General features: G+C 30.7%; 2 protein-coding genes across 2 annotated transcripts; both read left to right on the top strand.

The window, feature by feature from the left end:
- The first annotated feature begins 1,493 nt into the window (after nt 1–1,493).
- Nucleotides 1,494–3,533, top strand: LOC101511615 (probable carotenoid cleavage dioxygenase 4, chloroplastic). Its single transcript, XM_004512251.4, has one exon. It carries the CDS (start codon nt 1,652–1,654, stop codon nt 3,380–3,382), a length of 1,731 nt encoding a protein of 576 aa, XP_004512308.1. The 5' UTR covers nt 1,494–1,651; the 3' UTR covers nt 3,383–3,533.
- Nucleotides 3,534–16,285: 12,752 nt separating this feature from the next.
- LOC101496280 (probable carotenoid cleavage dioxygenase 4, chloroplastic) lies at nt 16,286–18,385 on the top strand. The gene has a single exon (XM_004512380.4). It carries the CDS (start codon nt 16,397–16,399, stop codon nt 18,113–18,115), a length of 1,719 nt encoding a protein of 572 aa, XP_004512437.1. The 5' UTR covers nt 16,286–16,396; the 3' UTR covers nt 18,116–18,385.
- The last annotated feature ends 1,976 nt before the right edge of the window (nt 18,386–20,361 follow it).

The raw sequence follows: 20,361 nt of genomic DNA on the forward strand, positions 1-20,361 counted from the left end.
GATATTTAATTAATTTTTTTTGTGGTTCCTCGTATTTATTTATTATTTATCTAAACTAAAACCCCTTCCATTTCAATTTCATTTTGGATAATCACTATGTGAGAAACAAAAATATCAATTTGAAATGGGCAATTATGTGGTTAGGAAAATTGATAGAGGCACCTGATCTTTTGAATAGCTGAAAGAAAAGTGGACCCGTTGCGCATTTATGGATTCTAAATACAAATACCATGATTTAGTTGTATGCTTATTGTCACCACACAACTGTATAACATAATGTTAATAGAATTAGGATTGTCTTCTTTGGTTGCTTTCGTTTTCTCTTATATCCTAAGAGTTAGATAAATAATAATAATTCTTTTATGAATTTATATAAATAAAATAAAATTGAGTAAAATAATATTTTTTATCTATCACTCTCACAACATAAGATACTAATCCATGTTTAATAATAATATCTTTTATGCTCTTACTAATATTGTTATGTTATTCATGATTTGGATCGCTAAAAATGTGATTTGATCGAGGTAAAACGTGATCAAGTTTTGCTAGAACATGTTATTTTGTCATTGAAGATTAGTTAGATTTCGTGGACTTAAGTTAGTAGATTGTGTCAACCAAAATGTAATAAACTAGTAATTTATATTCAATTTTCAGAAATTTAGTCTCAACTCAATATAGTACAATGATTTCATTGTTGAGCAGAAGTGGACTCTTGAATGTTAATTTTATTAATATAAAAAAAAGAAGTGGACTCTTGATGGAGCTCCCATAGAATAAAAACCAAGTTCCTACAAGATGCCAGTCTCCTAAGTCTCCTATTCTGTTAAAAAAAAGTAAGAAAAAAAATTACTTAATTTTTGTTAGAGGTCCTACAAAATTAATTACTTTTTATATTCGACAAATGTTAAAAAAAAAATTGTGTATGTTTTCTTCATCATTAAAAACAACACGTCATTATATATTTATATAGTTTTTCTTGATGAATTATACTATCTTAATTTATTACTACTTCAACATATAAATGTTTGCTGATTTGATCCGTAATTAAACCACACAAGCATGATTTAGATGTTCAACATCTCACGTTTATAAGATATTTGGTAAATATGATCGGAAACAATTTTCCCCAAAATTCAAACAATGAGGAGTCTATTTTTGAACTAATGCCCTTTTTATTGTGGTCGATAATCACTCAAAATGTCATGTCAAACAATGAGGGATCTTTAATTATTCCCCCAACTTTAATTTTCTCAATTTCCTTTATCTTTATCTTCTAATTAAATTTGTTATGTTGTGGTTCAAAAATTATGTGTAGTCACTATTCTTCACATTTGTTTTAGACAAAAATTAGATACTCATATTTCGGACTAAAAACACTATTAAAGTTGAAATACACGTGTCTTGCATATACCTTAATTATTTTGCAGGATTTAGCTACAAAAATTCAAATCTTACTATTATTTTTCATCTCAACAAGCATCAACCATCCCATCACACATTGTATTTTTTCCCATCCAACACAAGATAAGTAGTATCATAGTTCCCTCCTCAATTCTCACACAAATCACAATTTCCCCACTCTTTCATTATACAAAAATACATAGCTTTAGCAAAACTCCTTCTCCAATATCTACTCTTTCCTATCACCATGGTCCCAAAACCCATCATAATAACAACTAAACCACCCTTAACTTCAATTCCTCCACTCAAAATATCATCCGTTAGAACCGAAGAAAAGCCCCAAACCCAAACCCAAACAGTAAAAACCACCCCTACACCACCCAAAACAACTACCCAAACCCCCAACCCAACCTTCAAAATTGCAAACAGAAAAAAACCAGAACAATCCGTACCAGCACTACTATTCAACGCATTCGACGACATCATAAACAATTTCATAGACCCTCCAATAAAACCATCAGTAGATCCAAGACACGTGTTATCTCAAAACTTCGCACCAGTTCTTAACGAACTCCCTCCAACAGAATGCCAAGTCATAAAAGGCACACTCCCACCATCCCTTAACGGCGCTTACATAAGAAACGGCCCAAACCCACAATTCCTTCCACGTGGACCCTACCATCTCTTCGACGGTGACGGAATGCTTCACGCCATTAAAATCACAAACGGGAAAGCCACACTCTGTAGCCGTTACGTTAAAACTTACAAATACAAAATCGAAAACGAAGCAGGTTATCCACTCATTCCCAATGTCTTCTCTGGCTTCAACTCGCTTATTGCTTCCGCTGCACGTGGCTCATTAACCGCGGCACGTGTTATAACCGGTCAGTATAATCCATCTAACGGCATTGGCTTGGCTAACACAAGTTTAGCTCTGTTTGGTAACCGTCTTTTCGCTTTGGGAGAATCAGATCTTCCTTATGAAATTCAATTAACCACAAATGGTGACATTCAAACACTCCACCGTCACGATTTTAACGGCAAACTCTTCATGAGTATGACGGCTCATCCAAAAATTGACGCCGATACAGGTGAATGTTTTGCTTTCCGTTACGGTCCCGTTCCACCTTTTCTAACTTATTTCCGTTTCGATTCAAACGGAGTTAAAAACTCTGATGTTCCCGTTTTCTCCATGACAACACCTACGTTTCTCCACGATTTCGCCATTACTAAAAAATACGCTGTGTTCGGCGATATTCAGATCGGAATGAATCCTCTGGGGATGATTTCCGGTGGTTCTCCGGTGGGATCGGATTCATCGAAAATATCGAGAATCGGAATTCTTCCACGTTACGCTAAGGATGAGTCGAAGATGAAGTGGTTTGATGTGCCTGGGTTTAATAATATTCATTCGATTAACGCATGGGATGAGGAAGATGGGAAAACGGTGACACTGATAGCGCCGAATATTCTCTCTGTGGAACATACGATGGAGAGATTGGAGCTTATTCATGCGGTGGTTGAGAAAGTGAGTATCAACGTTGAAACGGGGATTGTAACGAGAAAACCTCTATCGGCGAGGAATTTGGATTTTGGAGTGATAAATAATGAGTATATAGGGAAGATAAATAGGTATGTGTATGCGGCGGTAGGGGATCCAATGCCGAAAATATCGGGGGTTGTTAAGATTGATGTGTTGAAAGGTGAGGAAGTTGGGTGTAGGATGTATGGAGAAGGTTGTTATGGTGGTGAGCCGTTTTTCGTGGGAAGGGAAGAGGGTAATGGCGATGAGGATGATGGTTATTTGGTGAGTTATATTCATGATGAGAAGAACGGAGAGTCAAGGTTTATAGTGATGGATGCGAAGACGGCGTCGTTGGAGGTTGTGGCGGAGGTGAAGTTGCCGCGGAGGGTGCCTTATGGTTTTCACGGATTGTTTGTGAAGGAGAGTGAGTTGATGAAAGGGTCATTGTCGTAAGGAAGGAAAGTGTGTCCTACAAAACAATGATTATTGTATATAGTCTAGATGGGATTTTGAATAATTGTATTTGTGGTTGTGGACATATGCTAGTACTGTAACTTTCCACTTATAGTAAATAAAGGAGGAAGGAAGACAGGCGTTTTAGAGAGACTTTATGTCATATTTCAGTCAGCCCAACAGGTTAAGTTTTTTTTTTTTTATAAGACTTTAAACTTATCAGATGGGATAACTTACAGAAAACATAATCATATTAGTCTATAATAATTTTTGAGATATTAAAATGTATGAAAATAATAAAACAAATGGCATGAGATTTTTTATGGTGGTGAATGAAGATAATAAAACATATGATCATTATAAAAGGTATTCATGACATTTTTATTTAAGCAATGTAGTGTAGATTAAAGAAGAGAAAAATGTATTAAAAATGAAACCCAAAGCAAGAAGATGTTGAAATAAAAGGTATAAAAAATAGAAATGAACAAAAGTCTGAAACACGGTAAGAAACCAAACCATTCTCCCAGTAAACAATTGAATTTTGATCAAACATGAGAGAATATCTTGTTTAATGCAAACTAATGAATCCATCTATCAAGGTCAATAAGTTTTGGACACTTTTCTTCCTTTTCTTATTGTGGGGTAGGAGATATACTTAATACTTCTTATCTTAACACTAAAAAACACAAAATACAAACAGAATCTCTTGTTATATCTCAATACATCTAAAAATTTAGAAAGCTTGAACACTAAAGAAATTGATCAATGCTTCTCAAGATGTAAATAGAAAAATTTCAAAACTTTCTAAATTTATAAATTTTTGAAACTTTTTAAATTTAGAAATTTCTAGATTTAGAAACTTTTAAAATTTTTTAGATTAAATTTTTTTTCGAAGCTTTCCAAGTTTTTGAAATGTAATTCTTATTTCGAAAATTTAAAACTTATGAAAGTTTTAAAAACTTGAAACTTCGAAAACTATCAATTTTAAAACTTATTATAAATGGTTAAAAATATAAAATTATATTTTCAAGTATTTTGAACCGACAGATACAACTGTGAGGGTGTAGACTCCATAAGCTCATAAAAATTGGACAACATGGCATATTGGGCACCCAACAACAAGAATCCGAGAGGATGGATCCAAGTCCTAGAAGCCCAACTCACATAATTAGTAGAAAGTTGGCTTTTGTACCCCTCAATTAACCTGTAACAAAAAAAGTACTTAACAATCTCACACTCTCAACCAAATTTTCGATACATAAAATTTTTCCATTAAAATCTGGTACACAAAAATTTACTACCGGAAATTTCATATTTCAAATTTCCGGTAATACAATCATGATACCGGAAATTTTGCTATCAAATTTCCGATAAAGTATTTATAATACCGAAAACTTGTGCCATGAAATTTTCGGTATTTACATTTACCTTACCGGTTTGAAATTTTACATTTTCCTTACTAGAAATTTCAAATTTTTGAAATATCCGGTAGTTACATTTTCCTTACCGGAAATTTCAAATTTTTAAAATATCCGGTAGTTATTATACTTAACTGAAAATTTCAAAAATCTGGTTTATTATTTATTTTTTTGGAAATAGGGATGAAAAAAACACAACCAGTATGAAAAAATGCAATTTTTTTTACAAATAATGTAAAAAAAAATTGTTCTGAAAATTTCAGTGACAAATGAAATTTCAGGTGAACATCCCGGAAATTTGAAATTTTCGGTGAACATCCCGGAAATTTGAAATTTCCGGTAGTTATTAATCAATATCGGAAATTTCAAAAATGAAATTTTCGGTATTGAATTTGACTACCGGAAATTTGATTTATCCAGAAATTTCCAGTAAAATTTTTTTCCAACAAAACTCACTTTTTCGGAAAAGACAAATTGTGGGGTATGAGGCAACTTTTTTATTTTTACAGATTTGTTAAGAATATTTTGGACATTTCAAACATAAAATTTTTAAATTGAAATATATAATTAATTGGGGGTACAAAAATCAACTTTCTAATTAGTTTTAGACCTTCTCGACTCACGCACATGGAAGTTAAGGAAGAATGTGGAGAGTTCCAAGGATAGATGCCACAAAGATAAGGAATATGTATCCTAATGTGATCATCTCATTCATTCTTACCCTAAATTCACTAAAAACTTGATCACGGTATATTGTGGACAAGTCGTGAAGTTTCTAATAACATTACTCATGATGATGAAACGTTGTTGCGAAAAAAAGAAGGAAACAATTTGTAGCTACTGTAGGTAACCATTGGGGTAAATGTACATTTGAATAGTAGTAAGCAAGAGTAGCAAATCAAGAAAATAAATAGAACAAGTTTATGCAAAATCGAAGAAGATGAGAAAATAATTAGTTAATAAATAAAAGAATACATTAGGGACAAATTTATCATCTAGAAGCATAGTTATGAAAGAATACAACACTTTTATAATGCGTCTAGAAATTAAAAAAAAAAAATATTTGAGAATATATATTTTTTATATTATTGGATGCTTATAATTTAGAGACATAATGAGTACCTTTGAGTTATTTCCAAAATATTAAATTAAAATAGTAAAGTATGTCATTACATAGTGTATACTTACGGATTTTTCAACAATACTGTTGCTCGTCCAAAGGTTTAGTGCTGGCACGTTGCTTGATTGTAGGCAAAACCTTATATCAAGGTTTTTCAAAATAACCTGAAGAGTATTTGTTGTTTATGCCATTTGCATTTGATTGGTGAGAGTACTTTAGAATTCTCTATATCTAATCTTCATTATTGTTAAAGTCTTGCAACAATTGTCACCAACGATTCCAACAATCTTTAAATTCAATATTATTTTCAATCTATGGTTGCATCACTCAAATAAATGACTTTTGATTTTGTGAAGTTGGACAAATTTTATGGAGGAAACTTTATTTGTTGGTAGAAGAAGATGAAATTCCTTCTTGCAACTTTAAAGGTGGTGCATGTTTTGAACACTACAAAGCCACTAGAGAAGGAAATGAAAACATTAGCATAAACAAGAGAGTCAGAAGTGGGACAATGAAGAATATATATGCATAAAACATATTCTCAACAATATGGCTGACTCCTTATTCGATATATATCAAAGTAGTCATTCTGCAAAGGAGCTATGGGAAAAATTAGAATCAAGATTTATGACACAAGACAAGAGAAATTAGAATCAAAATACATGGAAAAAGATGCTACAAATAAGAAGATTCATGATTCTCAATTCAATAGTTATAAAATACTTTATAATAAATCTGTAATGGAATAAAAATAAGAAACTTTTTGTTTCTCAATTCAATAATTATAAAATGATTGATAATAAAACAGTAATGGAAGCATGAAATTAAATGCATTCTTGATAACTACCAATAACACCAAATGCATATGGATGAAACCATTATTGTATCGTGCATAATAGACAAACCCCCACCTTCATGGAAATATTTCAAAAGAAACATGAAGCATAAGAAAGATGACATATCTTTTGAGCAATTGCGTAATCACCTTCCCTTAGAAGAAGAGTATCGTAAACAAGATGATACTAAAAGCCAATTTTTTCATGAAAATGTTCATGTAATGGAGGAAGGAAATTCAAGCAAAACTTTTAAGAAAAGAAATCTATATTTTGATAAGTCTTGTGAAAAATACAATGGTAATGATGAAACAAGAAAGAAAATAAAAGAAAAGAAAGTTGTTATCATTGTGAAAAGCTAGGAAGCTTTAAAAATGAGTGCAAGTTCTTTAAAAGGACGAACAAAGAGAAGAATTTAAATACAACAAAAGACAACCTTGTTGCTATCATTTCTTAACTCAATATGATTGAAGATGTTGAATCTTGGTGGATAGACTTTGGTGCTATCCTCCATGTGTGCAAAAGCAAATAATTATTTAAGAATATTGATGAAAAAGATAGAAGTGTTTTGTACATGGAAAATGTCTCAACTATCCAAGTCAAAGGAAAATGAACAATAGAGATTGAATTCACTTCAAAAAGAAACTTACTCTTAAAGATGTATTTTATGTTCCTGAAGTTAGGAAGAACTTGATTTATTTTCGCTAAAGGCGGTATGTTTGTAGGGAAGAGTTATCTTTGTGAGAATATGTTCAAGTGTAATATTGTTAGTAACAATAATAATAATATGATTTCTGCTTATATCGTTGAGTCTTGTGATTTATGGCATATGCGATTAGAACATACTCCCACTATCTCACAATGAGTATCACTTTAGAAAAAATATTTATCTCAAAATGAATGTCATTTACAATTTTCAATGCAACTTTATTTTTTTTTCTTCCTATTCTACCATTCAATTATTCCTATATACACAACTTCCAAAGTATTATAATACTTTTGCATTGATAATAATGAAAAATCCACCAACAGTTAAGATAGATAGTTCAGTAAAATAACTTTTCTCTTTCTTCTAATTATTACATTCCTTAATATGCATGTAAAAAACCTTAAACGATGCTCATTGTGAGACGGAGGGAGTATTAATTTTAGAAAATTGAACGACACGATGAAATCAAATTTAATTTCGACTTTTGACAAAAATTGAAATTCATGTGTTACTTGCATGCTAACTAAAATCACAAGACAACATTTTAAAAGAGTTGAAAGAAGTTCTAAGGTGTTAGATTTAATTCATTATGACGCATGTGATTTACAAGGTTGGTCTATAATTAGTGGTAAAAGTATTTTGTCACTTTTATTGATGATTATAGTAGATTTTGTTATGTTTATTTGATGCACACTAAGGATGAAGTTTTAGAAAAAATGTAAATATTTAAAGCACAAGTAGAAGAAATGTTTTAGAGGTGATAACGGAGGATAATTCTATCATTCTAACAATTACACCATATTCCCCATTGTTGTAGCCTAAAATTTCCAGTAGTTCTCGAATTCAATGGAGTCACCACCAAAATTTATTATAAAATTGAAACCAAATTTTGAATTCAGGAATCAATTATGCATAGGAAATGTATTAGCACCCTACGACTTCCGTTAAAATACAATTACCTATAATTAATTGTGCAAAACTAATATTAACGTCAGTATATTTATTTCTCCTTATTATTAAATATGAATAACATTTATTTTTTTAATATAATTTTGGAATAAATGTGTGCTTAAGAAAGAACAAAAAATAAATTTTTATTAATATGCTTGACAAAAATATGATCATGCTCCAACGTATCTCTCAGTGCGATGTATAAATTGTGGTCTGGTACTGATGAATTAAATGATGTCATTTCTAGTTATTAATTTGTTTATGAGTTTTAATTTATTAATTTATCTATGAAAAGGAGATTTAGAACCGTCAAGTTGTCGCAACTTGTATCCTAATAACTCAAATAAAAAAAAAAAATCATATTTAGTTAATTTTCAATGAAATATTTTTTCTTTTTTTATAAAATTTGATATTTAAGTTATGAAGCAAATTAACTTTTAAAAAAAAACTCTAAATGGATTGAGTTCATATAAACAAATTTTTGTTTTCTTATTAGAACTCGAGCATAACTTAAATTTAAAAAAAAAAAAAGTTTAACACATAATAGATATCATAGATTACAAACTAAAGAAACCCTAAGTTACAAACTAAAGGAGGCAACTGCTTGGGTTTGTGCAGAAAGTATCGGCGGGAAACAAAAGGAAAAAAATGTAGAAGCCTTGCAAGAAGTAGACATAGAGAACGTAGATGAAGACCATAACCAAGAACCCTAAACAACGTCGTAGCGCTCGCAGGGTTGTTTTGTCTAACCACTTGGGGAATGTCATCAGCGCCGTCGGCTCCTCCTCTTGCAACCTTCATCTCTCTTGAGTTTGATCATATTAGATGTAACACACCAGATTAGATACAAATGCTATTTGGAGAGGGTGGCAACGTCAAAAGACATGATTATCGTTATGGCGGCGACGGTGACACTCGTCTGAGGTTTGTGATTTTTTATTTTATTTTTATTTTACAATGTTATCTTTTTTTTCCTCTTACAAATCAAAACTTTGTATTTTTATATATATATATATAAAAAAAAGTAATTATAATGTAAAGAGATAAAACAAATTTACCTAAACTCCTTTTCTATTTGTTTTTCTTTTCTATTACTATGTCTTCATCTTCATTTTAGGTGTTTTTTGTGTGTTAATGTCCCCCTTTTTTGAAAACAAATGAAGATGTGTTTATAGAGTTTTGTACTTGTTTAGTTGTTTTCTTGCTTTGCTCTTGTACTCTCCATTAATTTCATTCTTTATGTTTTATTTTCTTTGTTCATACTCTAAGTTCTTCTGCATGTCTGATGCATTCACGTTTTTAAAAATTTATTTTATCTGAGTGTGTTAATTCTCTGTTTATGTTTCATAAATAAATCATATTTTGGATGAGCTAATGTTTCTCTCTATATATATGTCTTTAATTATGCAAAATATTGTCTTCACGCTTCTGTTTTAAACTCAAAGTTTTGTCTTCTTCTCTCTGCATCATAACAACCAGAGAGGACAATAAGAATTTTTTATTTTATTAATTAGTTAAATATGTATCATTGTATATTATTTACTCTATTATTATTATAATTGTGATTTTATGAGATGATGAGACAAAATGAGCATAACTTATTATTTTTAGCTATATTATATATATATATATATATATATATATATATATTCCTTTTTTGTATTAATGATTATGAAGGCATAAATATATACATCTTTAAATATATATTATTTATTTTTTAAAAGTTTTCATAAAGTTTAATATATTATAATAAAATATTTTTTATTATTTTTTGAATTATTTTTAATAAGTTGGACAAAAGTGAGGTACTACATATGCTCATATTTAATTATATTTTTTTAGAAAATGTGAATATTATCGTTGTAAATATAATTAAATATAAGAATTCCAATTTTGTCGGTGAAAATGAGTAGAAAAAAGGCAAAGGTGAGTAGACTGGTTGAATTACTAATGTGAAAACATGATCTTCTCCAGTTTGGTTACCGATTCGTACATCGACAAACATGAAAAATGGTCATCTTTGGATTGGCTACCAATGCGTAGATTTATAGGAATGAGAGAATGATCGTTTTTGGATTGGTAACTAATGCATATATCGACAGATGAAAGAATGATTGTTTTCGGATTGGTTACTGACGCGCAGATCTACAGGAAGAATGGTCGTCTTTGAATTGGTTACCAAGGCATAAAGCGACATGAATGAAGAATGATCGTCTTCAGATTGATTACCGATGGATAGATCAATTGTAATGAAGATTGATCGTTTTTGGATTGGTTGTCGATCCGTAGATCGACAAGAATAAAAGAATGATCATCTTCGAATTGGTTATCGATGGGTAGTTCGACAAAAATGAAAGAATGATCGTCTTTGTATTGGTTTCTGATGCGTAGATTGACAAGAATGAAAGAATGGTCGTCTTCAGATTGATTACCGATGCGTAGTGAAGAATGATCATCTTCGGATTGATTACCGATGAATATATCAACATTGATGAAGAAAAAAAATGACCATCTTCGTATTGGTTGCTGATGCGTAGACCAATAGGAATGAATAAAACTTGTTTAGAAGGTTGTTGAGCGTAAAAACAAGATATGAATGATTCATGTTTGTTATGCATTATGCAAGGTTGTTGAGTATAGGTAAAATGTGAATGAAGATGCATGAATCATGTGAGTATGAGTAAATTATGCAGGATTTATGTGTGTCATAAATTCTTGTTCATTTCTTTGATTCCCCTATCTGTATGCTCTTCTACGCCCTAAGATTCAACGGATGAATAAAAACAAATATTGTTTTTGTACGATGACTATTCGTACCTATTGTGTGTGACCATTTTTTTAGGTGAAGCAAAGTCAATTGTTTTATATTTATAATTATAAAACATTTTAAAACACTATAACAATCAATAATTAAACTGGATTAGTTAAGAAAGAGTGCAACGTACAACATCGAATGACAATATTGAAAAATGTACATTAGTTACATTGAAAACAAAACAATTGAGGCACAAGTTACAATGTGGGGACAAGTGTGTTTAGCTTTAGTTGAAGGCATAACAAACACTAGTCATTCTTGTAATTTATGACTCTTATTAGTCAACTTCCAAGAATAATAATTTCCCCAATTTGAAATGCTTGACTTTTTTTAATCATTAATTTTTCCATGGACCGCTGTGGGGATGAGTATGTTTAATTTTAAGTGGAGACATAACAAAAGCTAGTCATTCTCGTAATTTAGGAATCCTAATAATCAGCTTCCAAGAATAATAATTGCCCCAATATGAAGCGCTTGAATTTTTTCCCTGACTTTTGCATGGAACACTCTTCCAAGTTTCCAATCCATCAAGATGCTCTAATTTTTTTTCAGGTTTTCAACCTACCGAACTCTTTTTTAATTTTTTTTCTTCTTTTCAAGCATAATATGTTTTGACTGCATCTGAATTTATTAGAAATGAAAATTCCTCTCCATCTATTTCTGAGAGTATTAGAGCTCTCACAGAGAAAGCTTTTTTTACAACATGTGGTCCCTCATAATTTGGAGTGCATTTTCCACGAGAATTTTTTTTATGGGTAATATTTTCTTTAACACAAAGTCCACTTCTTGAAACTCTCGATGACATACTTTTTTTTCGTATGCTTTTTTAAGTCTTTTCTGATATAGCTGACTATGACACTGAGCTATCATTCTTTTTTCTTCAATGAGATTCAATTGGTCATATCGTGATTGAACCCACTCTATCTCTTCTAGTTTTGTTTCCATCAAGTCTCTGATTGAGGGAATTTCAACTTCAATGGGAAATGCCGCTTTCGTTCCATACACTAATGAGAAAAGAGTTGCCCCTGTTGAGTTGCGAACAAATGTTCTATAGCCATGTACTGCAAAGGGAAACATTTTATGTCAATCCTTATATGTCTCCACCATCTTTTGTATGATCTTCTTGATATTCTTATTTGCTGCTTCTATAGCCTCATATATACTTTTTCATGTAGTGAATGGTAGAACTAAGAGTTGTATCATTTCTTCGAGTGACACATATGTTTCTATAAACTGTGTCATTTTGGACAAAATGAAGAACGAATTTTTGTCATTACTATCATTTTGTCTCATCCATTTTTATATTTTAGGTCATCTTATCTATAATACATGAGTAAAATGTAGAAAACATGCTTTTGTAACATATTATTGAAAAATACTATTGGTGTGTTAGTGCAAATCATATCAAGATTTTCCAAAGTACCTGAAAGAGATTCGCTGTTCATTTCATTTGCCTCCCATTGGTGAGGTTGTAACACCCTCTTTTTTTTTATTAATGAATTTAAAATTCTTAGTCTTGTTTATCCTTTTTGATTAATTTAGTGTGACGATAGTAAAACAAATTATTCTTTGGATGTCTAATTATTTGATGAAGTATTTTTATATTAAATAATTCATTATTGGAATTTTTATTATTGACTAATTAAAACTTGTAGAAATATCTGTCTTAGAGTGAACAATGACCAAGCTAATTTTGACTAAATCAAAATTGAATCACCCACACTACTATTTTTATAACTATAATTTATTTTAATAACATTTATTTTATATTGTGTCCATTCAAATGTGCAACTAGCAAGAATAAATACATGAATGTCAATTAATTCTTAACGGTTGGTCATTGAATGGCATTATTCCAATTTAATTCCTTATTCATGTGTGCAATTAAACTCAATTAAGAGAATTATTCATTCTCTCTGATCAGCTCTATGCCCCCTTTATTAGTCACATACACCTCTCCTTCTTAGGACACGATTAAACCTGCAGTAGAGAAAAATAAGTCATAATCACACACCATTACATTTATCTCAAATATTTTCTAAGTCACTCAAACAATCATCCTTACATTCTCTCGCATTATGATCGAAGCTATAAACTTTTATTCATCTTGGTGAGATTCTCAAGGGCTTTATAGTGTCACCTGGAAGGAAAACACTTGAGGTAATGGCTTTTCCCCATGCAGAGTTAGACTAGATATTAAATTAGCAATTCATAAGATATTGATATGATATCTGGATGTATTAAAAGAAAAATGTCGATTTTATTTTCGTCGTAAAGAAATTAACTATAATACGTTGATTGTTTCTTTTGAGTAATATCTCTATCTTGATGAAATTAATTATATTTATATTTTTATTATCATACATTGATCAATATGTTTGTAGTGAAAACGTTTAATGTCATACATATTTTAGAGTACTTAATTATAAAGTTATAATTTTTATAATGATATAATTATTAACATGTTTATTATGATGTATTTGATTTTAATTCTTGACTTTTGAGTATTTTAAATTTAAAACTTGACTTTTATGAACAATATATGTGTCTTGATGAATTTGATGAGAATTTTATATTTTCTTAACAATATGAGAAAATTGATTATTGAATGCATTAATGAATAGTTCATTTTTAGAATGCGAAAAACTTTATAGTAAAATGAATGAAATTTATGTTGTTATTGTATTCTTGGTGATATGAGTTTTAATTTTTATCAATAACATATAGTGATTTTGAGATATTTGTTCACATTTGATGTGTTGAACTTTTCGAGTTCTAACTATGAACATCTATGATAACGTAAATTTGATGTTTTATGTAATTTTTTAAAAAAAATCAATCTAGAATAATATGTCTTTGTGGTTGTCTAAGTGGCTGGTGATATGTGGTTTGAATAATTTTCTTTGTGGTTGCCTAAGTGGCTGGTTATTTGTGTTATGATTTTTTCTTTGTGGTTGCCTAAGTGCCTAGTGATTTGTACATTTCGAATATCATTATCATTGTTATGGCATACCATATGCATCTTTGTGGACGCCTTAGTGGTTGGTTTAATTTTCTCCATTGGTATGAGTGACTTCTGTGTGGACGCCTTAGTGGCTGGCTATATCCGAATCATATATGTTTATATATGTTTATGACATGCACGATTTGCATACATTTCATTGTCATTGTTATTTTTATATAATTATTTGTTCTAAGGTGAGTTACTTCTTGAGTTATTTAGTACATTTTATAACTTTTGATACACCTTGTGAATTATAAAATCAATTTCTCTAAATCATTTATTACAAAAAGATCTTATATTTATATTTTATGATTGTTAACTTATTATTTGGTTTAATTTTGCCGTTGGATGAACTGGCCCCTTACACCAACATTTAGGTACTAACATCTCGAAACGTTTGTTTGACGCACACGCGTGGGGAAAAGGGTACTTTAATAAAATAATAATAATGTTTGTAGTGATAAGACCGATGTGATACAATTTTTAAGTTTATTTACTTTTTATCGTCGATTTTAAATAGAAATGCGGAGGCGGGGTCCTTCTGCTGGGAAAAACTTGAATCATTCTATTTTTAAGTGAACATTTTCTACAATTAGTAAATTGTCTTTGCAAAAATAATAATATCCGATAAATTGCATTGTATTATTTCTTAAAATAAAATCAAACTATTTACTAGAGAAATTTTATTGATTATATAATGAACTACTTTAAAAAAAATGTCATTTTTGAAAGAAAATAAATATTTTTAAGTAATGTCTTGGATCAAAATCCGGAGCGTTACAGAGGCGAATCGGACTTAAAAACTAGTATAATAGTAGATTTTAAAATTATTTACATATAATCTTCGTCAACAATTTCATTATTAAAGTGTTGCCCTAATTGTCACCAATAAGTCCAATGTTTATTACTATATGAATTCAACTCTTAAGATGAATAACATAACTCTTAAGATGAATAACATAACGGAAAAATCAGTTTTATTATTTACCCTTAACGAGATTTGCCAAACAAGGCCATTATTGGAATGCATCAATCTCTGCAATAAAAAAGGGAAAATAGAGAGTAAAATATGTATATTTTTCGACCTTTGCTTCACTTTTATATCTATTTTGAATTTTATTTTTTATTATTTTATAAAAACTAATTATATTTGAGATGCATCAAATGCTAATTATAAATATTATTTTTAACAAAAATTTAAACTTAAATTCATCATATTATAGAAGTCTAATTCATTCTCTTGAAACTAAAATTCAGTTGGTGTTTTCGTGTTAAAACTTTACTGTAACTGACACAATTCAAATTCAATGGCTAATAAAAGTTATCCAATGATCTACTCATTCAATTTAATAACAATTAATTTTTCTTTTGACTGAATGGTTATTAAATGCTTTAAAAATTGAAAAAGCTTAATTAGTAGGAAAATATAATATGGACCACAATTTAAGTGCAATGAACCAGATTTTAAAAAATATTTAAAATTTTAACTACAATGGATAACGTTATTATCTTTATTTTAATAATTTATATTGTGATTTAAATGATATTAATTTAATAATAATATATATATATATATATATATATTGTATTAAATCGACGTTAATAAATTACATCTCTTGTCTATAAAGAAGATAATAGTCAATTATTGAAAGAAAATGTAGATGACGATAAATGATAGAATAATTTGTTAAAAAAAATAAAATAAATGGTAGAATAAAAAGTTAATGAAAAAATTATAGATAAATTTAATACTAACAATTAATGTATTCATCAATAATCAATATCCTTTTTAATTTTTAGACATGTGTTTACATTATTTATTTTGTGGGAAGCTACATAAATTTTAAATCTTAAATTCTTTTCCATCCTTCCACTCAACCAAGGTGGAACCAACACAGAGATATTTATAATGTAAATAATATTAGTTATAAATTTATCTTTCATTAATTGAGATAGTTTTTCTACCTACGAAACCATTTATTAAGTTATTTCTGTTGTCCTAAAACTTTTATTTTAGTAGCTTAGGTCTTAGGCGGCCCTGTATCTAACATAAATAGTATCACAGTTCCCTCCTCAAATCCTCGTACAAATCACAATTTTCTCACTCTTTCATTACAAGCTAAATATAGTTTCTTCTCCAATATCTCTAATCTACATTATCACCATGATCCCCAAACCCATCGTAATAACAACTAAACTACCCTCAACTTCAATCACTCCACTCAAAATATCATCCATTAGAACCGAAGAAAATCCCCAAACCAACGCACTAAAAACCACCCCAACAACTACCCAAAAAAACCTCGAACTAACCTTAAAAAATGCAAACGGAACAAAACCTGAAACAATTCCAGTAACAGCACTAATATTCAATGCATTCGACAACATCATAAACAATTTCATAGACCCTCCAATCAAACCATCGGTAGATCCAAGACACGTGTTATCCCAAAATTTCGCACCAGTTCTTAACGAACTCTCTCCAACAGAATGCCAAGTCATAAAAGGCACACTCCCACCATCCCTTAACGGCGCTTACATAAGAAACGGTTCAAACCCACAATTCCTTCCACGTGGACCCTACCATCTCTTCGACGGTGACGGCATGCTTCACGCCGTTAAAATCTCAAACGGAAAAGCCACACTCAGTAGCCGTTATGTGAAAACCTACAAATACAAAATCGAAAACCAAGCAGGTTACCCACTCATTCCAAACTTTTTCTCCGGTTTCAACACGCTAATTGCTACCGCCGCACGTGGCTCCATAACCGCGGCACGTGTCTTAACCGGTCAATTCAATCCATCTAACGGCATTGGCACGGCGAACACGAGTTTGGCTCGCTTTGGTAACCGTCTTTTCGCTTTGGGAGAATCAGATCTTCCTTATGAAATTAAACTAACCTCAAATGGTGACATCCAAACACTCGGCCGTTACGATTTTAACGGCAAACTCCTCATGAGTATGACGGCGCATCCAAAAATTGACGCCGATACAGGTGAATGTTTTGCTTTCCGTTACGGTCTTGTCCCACCTTTTTTAACTTACTTCCGGTTCGATTCAAACGGAGTTAAAATTCCCGACGTTCCCGTTTTCTCCATGACAAAACCTACGTTTCTCCACGATTTCGCGATTACTAAAAAATACGCTGTGTTCGGCGATATTCAGATCGGAATGAATCTTCTGGAGATGTTTTTCGGTGGTTCTCCAATAGGATCGGATCCTTCGAAAATATCGAGAATCGGAATTCTTCCTCGTTACGCTAACGATGAGTCGAAGATGAAGTGGTTAGATGTTCCTGGTTTTAATAACCTTCACGCGATAAATGCGTGGGATGAGGAGGATGGGAAAACGGTGACACTGATAGCGCCGAATATTCTCTCTGTGGAACATACGATGGAGAGATTGGAACTTATTCATATGGTGGTTGAGAAAGTGAGTATCAACATTGAAACGGGGATTGTAACGAGAAAACCTTTATCGAAGAGGAATTTGGATTTAGGAGTGATAAATAATGAGTATATAGGGAAAAGAAATAGGTATGTATATGCGGCGGTTGGGAATCCAACGCCGAAGTTTGCGGGAGTTGTTAAGATTGATGTGTTGATGGGTGAGGAAGTTGGGTGTAGGATGTATGGAGAAGGTTGTTATGGTGGTGAGCCGTTTTTTGTGGGAAGGGAAGAGGGTAGTGGTGATGAGGATGATGGTTATTTGGTGAGTTATATTCATGATGAGAAGAAAGGAGAGTCGAGGTTTATAGTGATGGATGCGAAGACGGCGGAGTTGGAGATTGTGGCGGAGGTGAAATTGCCGCGGAGGGTGCCTTATGGGTTTCATGGATTGTTTGTGAAGGAGAGTGACTTGATCAACGGTGGAAGTTGTTAAATGCATGGCATAGCTGGTTATTTTGCACGTTCACTATCATTATTTCTTTTTAACGCAAAATCTAATAAGTGGCATTTTAGAGCATCACTCAATATGGGTTCTTTAGATGGGGTCCACTGTGCCACATCATCTTGAAGCAATTCACTCATTTTCTACTCCAACGGTGAACTCAACATGATTCAAGTTATACTATGCCACATCACCTTAAATCAACTCATTCATTTTTACAGTTTGACTTTTAAAAAATCATATTATATTTCATTACTTTAATTTATACATTAATATTTAATTTTCTTATAACTTAAAATATTATTTTAAATGGAAAAATAAATAAAAAAGTACGTTAATAAAAATTTTAATAAACTTCTGTAACAAAAATTGTGAAGAAAAAGTATGAGTAACAAATTGTTTCTATTAATGAGTTAACAATCGTAATTAAAGGAGAAAAAAAAGGTTAACGGTGGTATATTAACTAAAAAAAAGCTAATGGTTACAAAATTATTATTATTTAATAAATTAAAAAGAAGTTAACGCTATAAATTAAAAAAAATGATAAATTTATTATTATTAATAAATTAATAAAAGGTAGCGGTTATAATTATATTATTATTAAATTGTGAAAGTAGATAGAAAAAAAAAAAAAAAAGGTAACTGCTGTGAAGCACCGTTCCTTCCTGACGGTACTGTGATGACACCTTGGCACAACTCCAACGGTGAACCCACAAAAAACTGGAAGTTAAGTAATTACACCCTGGCGGACGAACTCATTTTCACTCCCGTTGTAGATGCTCTTAGAAGAAAAATTTCGTTATATTTTAAATTGGGTACGTCGGGTTCGGGTAGATCGGGTGTCGGTTATGTATGGGCGGATAAAAATGGGTTGGATTTTATTGGACTTTTTTTGCTTTTTTTTCATTCTAAATTATTCAGTTTTTTTTGCTTTTATTTAAGAAAAAAAAAATCTGCTCTTTTATAATTTATTGGCCCAATCTGCTACCTAACTTATTTTTAATTGGGCTGAGTTGTTGGACTTGGTTCTGTTGTTGGGCTGGACTGCTTTTAAAAAACATTTGCCTTGTGGCTGGGTTTTTTTTAATAAATTGGTTTTTTTTTTTTTATTTTTGGCAAGTGACTTTTTGTGTATTTTAAATTTATATATTAATATATAATATAAAATTAATAATATTAATATATAATATAAAAATAATAATATAAATCGGTCGGGTTCGGGTATCGGCGGATCCAAATTACTCATCCGAACCCGACCGTATAAAACCATATGAACCTTTATTTTTCACCCGCTTAACCCATCAACCCGAAAAAACCCGTCCGTAAATTTAAATTTTATATTGGGTCGGTCGGATTCGGGCGGGTCCGATAATTATGTCCACCCCTAGTATAAACCTTTAAACAATGCTAATTTTGATCCGAGTTGAGTAATAACAATGAAATATCAAAAGATATTCTCAGAAGTAAGAGTACAACAAATAAATATTATTGTTTTTGTATACCTTCATCCAAATATATAAGATGCATTTGATAAATTTTATTTGAACACAAAATCGTATACCATCGTATGAAATACAACCTTGGTGGATGTGGAGTAGTCTAGAGGAGACAAACTGGTCTCAAGCAGAGAGAAAGAACGGTAAAAAAGGAAGAATGGTATGAATATACATTGTCAAAAGTTGTGTCTAAACATCATTCGATCAATTCACAAGAATTAAGAAAAGTAATTTTCACGTGTCAATTATATGCATTCGCTTTCTAAAATTATCCTTCAATTTTTATGAAGGAGAAATGGATGATTTTATAATTTTTTTCATTTGATTAACGGTATTCTTGTGAAGAAGTAGTGCAGCTTGTAGTAATTTGTAACTGATCTTATAAAAAGAAAAAAATATTTGACAAGAAAATCTTATATACAGTTACAAGTAGCATGTTCTAAAAAAATAAGTAGAATTTATTAGTTCAATGATGAAAATAAGTTTGTATATAGTACAACACTTATTTCACTTGTACACTGTAAAAAAATATTGTAGTGTAAAAATCTAATGTAGTGTAAAAAAAAATTGTTTCTGTCTACCGGTTGTTTTCAAACTGTATTATATTAATTATTGTTTTATTAATAAAACTCTTAATTATTTATTGCAGAGACAAATAGATGAAATAAAAGAGTTAGTGAATAAGGGTGTCATAGAAAAATAATTATATAAAAATATAAAAATTCATTAGGTATTCCTCAA

Source organism: Cicer arietinum, chromosome 8 (assembly GCF_000331145.2).
Source record: "Cicer arietinum cultivar CDC Frontier isolate Library 1 chromosome 8, Cicar.CDCFrontier_v2.0, whole genome shotgun sequence".
Lineage (NCBI taxonomy): Eukaryota > Viridiplantae > Streptophyta > Magnoliopsida > Fabales > Fabaceae > Cicer > Cicer arietinum.